The sequence below is a fragment of the Raphanus sativus genome, unplaced genomic scaffold, assembly GCF_000801105.2.
Source record: "Raphanus sativus cultivar WK10039 unplaced genomic scaffold, ASM80110v3 Scaffold0006, whole genome shotgun sequence".
NCBI lineage: Eukaryota > Viridiplantae > Streptophyta > Magnoliopsida > Brassicales > Brassicaceae > Raphanus > Raphanus sativus.
Genome location: NW_026615332.1, coordinates 56,634 through 58,728, shown reverse-complemented (window position 1 = coordinate 58,728; position 2,095 = coordinate 56,634). Strand labels below are relative to the sequence as shown.

Below are 2,095 nucleotides of genomic sequence, written 5' to 3'. Positions count from 1 at the left end.
AGGCTCCCAGGGGTAGCTCCTCCTATTCGAAGAAGTAATGAGGGGTCCTACTCCGATACACCTTTCGTGGAAGAGATTGCTTCGGTGGAGATGCCGCGAAAGTTCTCTTTCCCGAGCATAAAGATGTATGAAGGTACTGGGGATCCCGACAATCATATCGCTCAGTACAAGCAATGCATGCTAGCAGTAGCAATCCCTCGGGATGCACGGGAAGCTACCATGTGCAAAGGATTCAGATCAACCTTGACCGGCCCTGCTCTCCAGTGGTATATCAACCTGCCTACGAAATCCATCAAATCCATTGCAGCCCTTAGCTATAAGTTCGCAGAGCAGTTTGCTAGCAGCCGTGACCTAGAGAAGAACTCAGATGATCTCTACGAGATCCTCCAGCATAGGAATGAGCCCCTTTGTTCCTACATAGCTCGCTTCAACCAAGCGAAGGTGGCTATCCCTGAGGGCAACGCTGATACGGCTATCTCAGCCTTTAAGAGGGGTCTACTTTCGGAGGGAGATCTTTACAAGGAGCTGATCAAATACAAGTGCAGGATTATGGAAGACGTACTGTCTCGTGCTTGGGCTCAAGTAAGATGGGAAGAAGACGTTGCTAGTAGGGCCAAAGCCGGTCTGAAGTACGATCAGAAGTCATCAAAGCCTACTAGGAGTGACCGCGATGAGCCTTCTCACTCCAAGTCCGCTAGGGAGACTAGTAACCCGAACAGGGGCAGGTACCAGCATCGACCTTTGCCTAGATCCGAAGGAATGATGGTGTCTACTTGGCCTGACATCTCCCATCTTGCGATATCCAAACCAGAACTGATCGGTGTCTTACGACAAATGGGTCCTCAAGTCAAGTGGCCTCCTAAGATAAAGGCCGCAGAGGCTAATCGAAACCCCAAGCGATGGTGCGAGTTCCATAGTAACCATGGTCATACTACGGAGGATTGCATAGCCCTGAAGATGGAAGTCGCTGAGCTCCTCAAGAAAGGCTACCTACGGGAGTTCCTCTCGGATAAAGCCAAGAACCTTCTAAATAAAGAAGGTCCCGGTCTCCCTATCGAGGCAGCTCTTGCATTGCCACCAAAGCAAGACCGGGTGATCCATGTCATCTCAGGCGGATCAGAGGTAAGCGGAATTAGCAGTGCCGCAGCCAAGAGAAGTACTCGCAACGCCAGGAACTGCCAAGAGGCCGAGGGTCCCAAGCGCCTACTCCTTGGAACAGATGAGATCAGCTTCACTGAGAGGGAGCAGTAGAAGGTTCTTGCCCCTCATCACGACGCTCTCGTCATTTCACTTACAATAGCAAACTGCTTGGTCAAGCGAATACTAGTAGATAATGGGAGCTCCAGCAACATAATCTTCCATTCGGCCTTCGCCGACCTAGGGTGGGAACCTACAGCTCTAACCAGAAAGGCGACTCCCCTTGTAGGCTTCACTGGAGAAGTCAAACAAACCTTGGGAGAGGTCCTTCTTCCCGTATACGCCAAAGGGGTAAACCAAGCCACGAAGTTCCTAGTCGTCGACTGCCCCTCATCATACAACGTGATATTGGGAAGGTCTTGGATCCACGACATGGGAGCCGTACCTTCAACTTTGCATCAGCTGGTCAAGTTCCCAACCCCTTGGGGCATCAAGGCGGTCGAGGGAGATCAAGAGAATGCTAGGTCCTGCTATCAGACTACCCTTATAGCAACTACAGAAGAAACTTCCGGCCCCACATACCGAAGTGCCGGAAGTGGAAGAAATGGATGAGGTCCCACTCACGAAAGGGAAATCAAGCCGAAATTTAAAGATAGGCTCCAAGCTTCCGGAAGGCCTGAGAAGGAGACTGGTCGATTTCCTAAGATCCAACTCCGATTGCTTTGCCTGGTCTCATGAAGACATGCCTGGAATTGATCCCGATGTTATCATGCATCAACTCAAAGTGGATCCGAGGTATCATCCTGTCAGACAGAAGAGGAGAAAATTCGCTCCCTAAAGGGACGAGATAATCAATGAAGAGGTCAAGAACCTACTAGATGCTGGATTCATACGAGAGGTGCAACACCCGGAATGGCTAGCTAATGTAGTGGTCGTCAGGAAGAAGAATGGGAAGTGG

General features: G+C 50.5%; 1 protein-coding gene across 1 annotated transcript; it reads left to right on the top strand.

Moving 5' to 3' along the window:
- The first annotated feature begins 219 nt into the window (after positions 1–219).
- Positions 220–1,251, top strand: LOC130500647 (uncharacterized). The gene is made up of 2 exons (XM_056995583.1): positions 220–985; positions 1,040–1,251. The coding sequence occupies exons 1-2, from the start codon at positions 220–222 to the stop codon at positions 1,249–1,251; spliced, it is 978 nt and encodes a 325-aa protein (XP_056851563.1).
- The last annotated feature ends 844 nt before the right edge of the window (positions 1,252–2,095 follow it).

What these genes read in the sequence shown, in the direction of transcription:
- LOC130500647 (XM_056995583.1), top strand. Translation starts at nt 220, where the DNA reads ATGTGCAAAGGATTCAGATCAACCTTGACCGGCCCTGCTCTCCAGTGG. An exon ending in CGCTGAGCTCCTCAAGAAAG is followed by an intron (nt 986 to 1,039) that starts GCTACCTACGGG and finishes TAAATAAAGAAG; the next exon opens with GTCCCGGTCTCCCTATCGAG.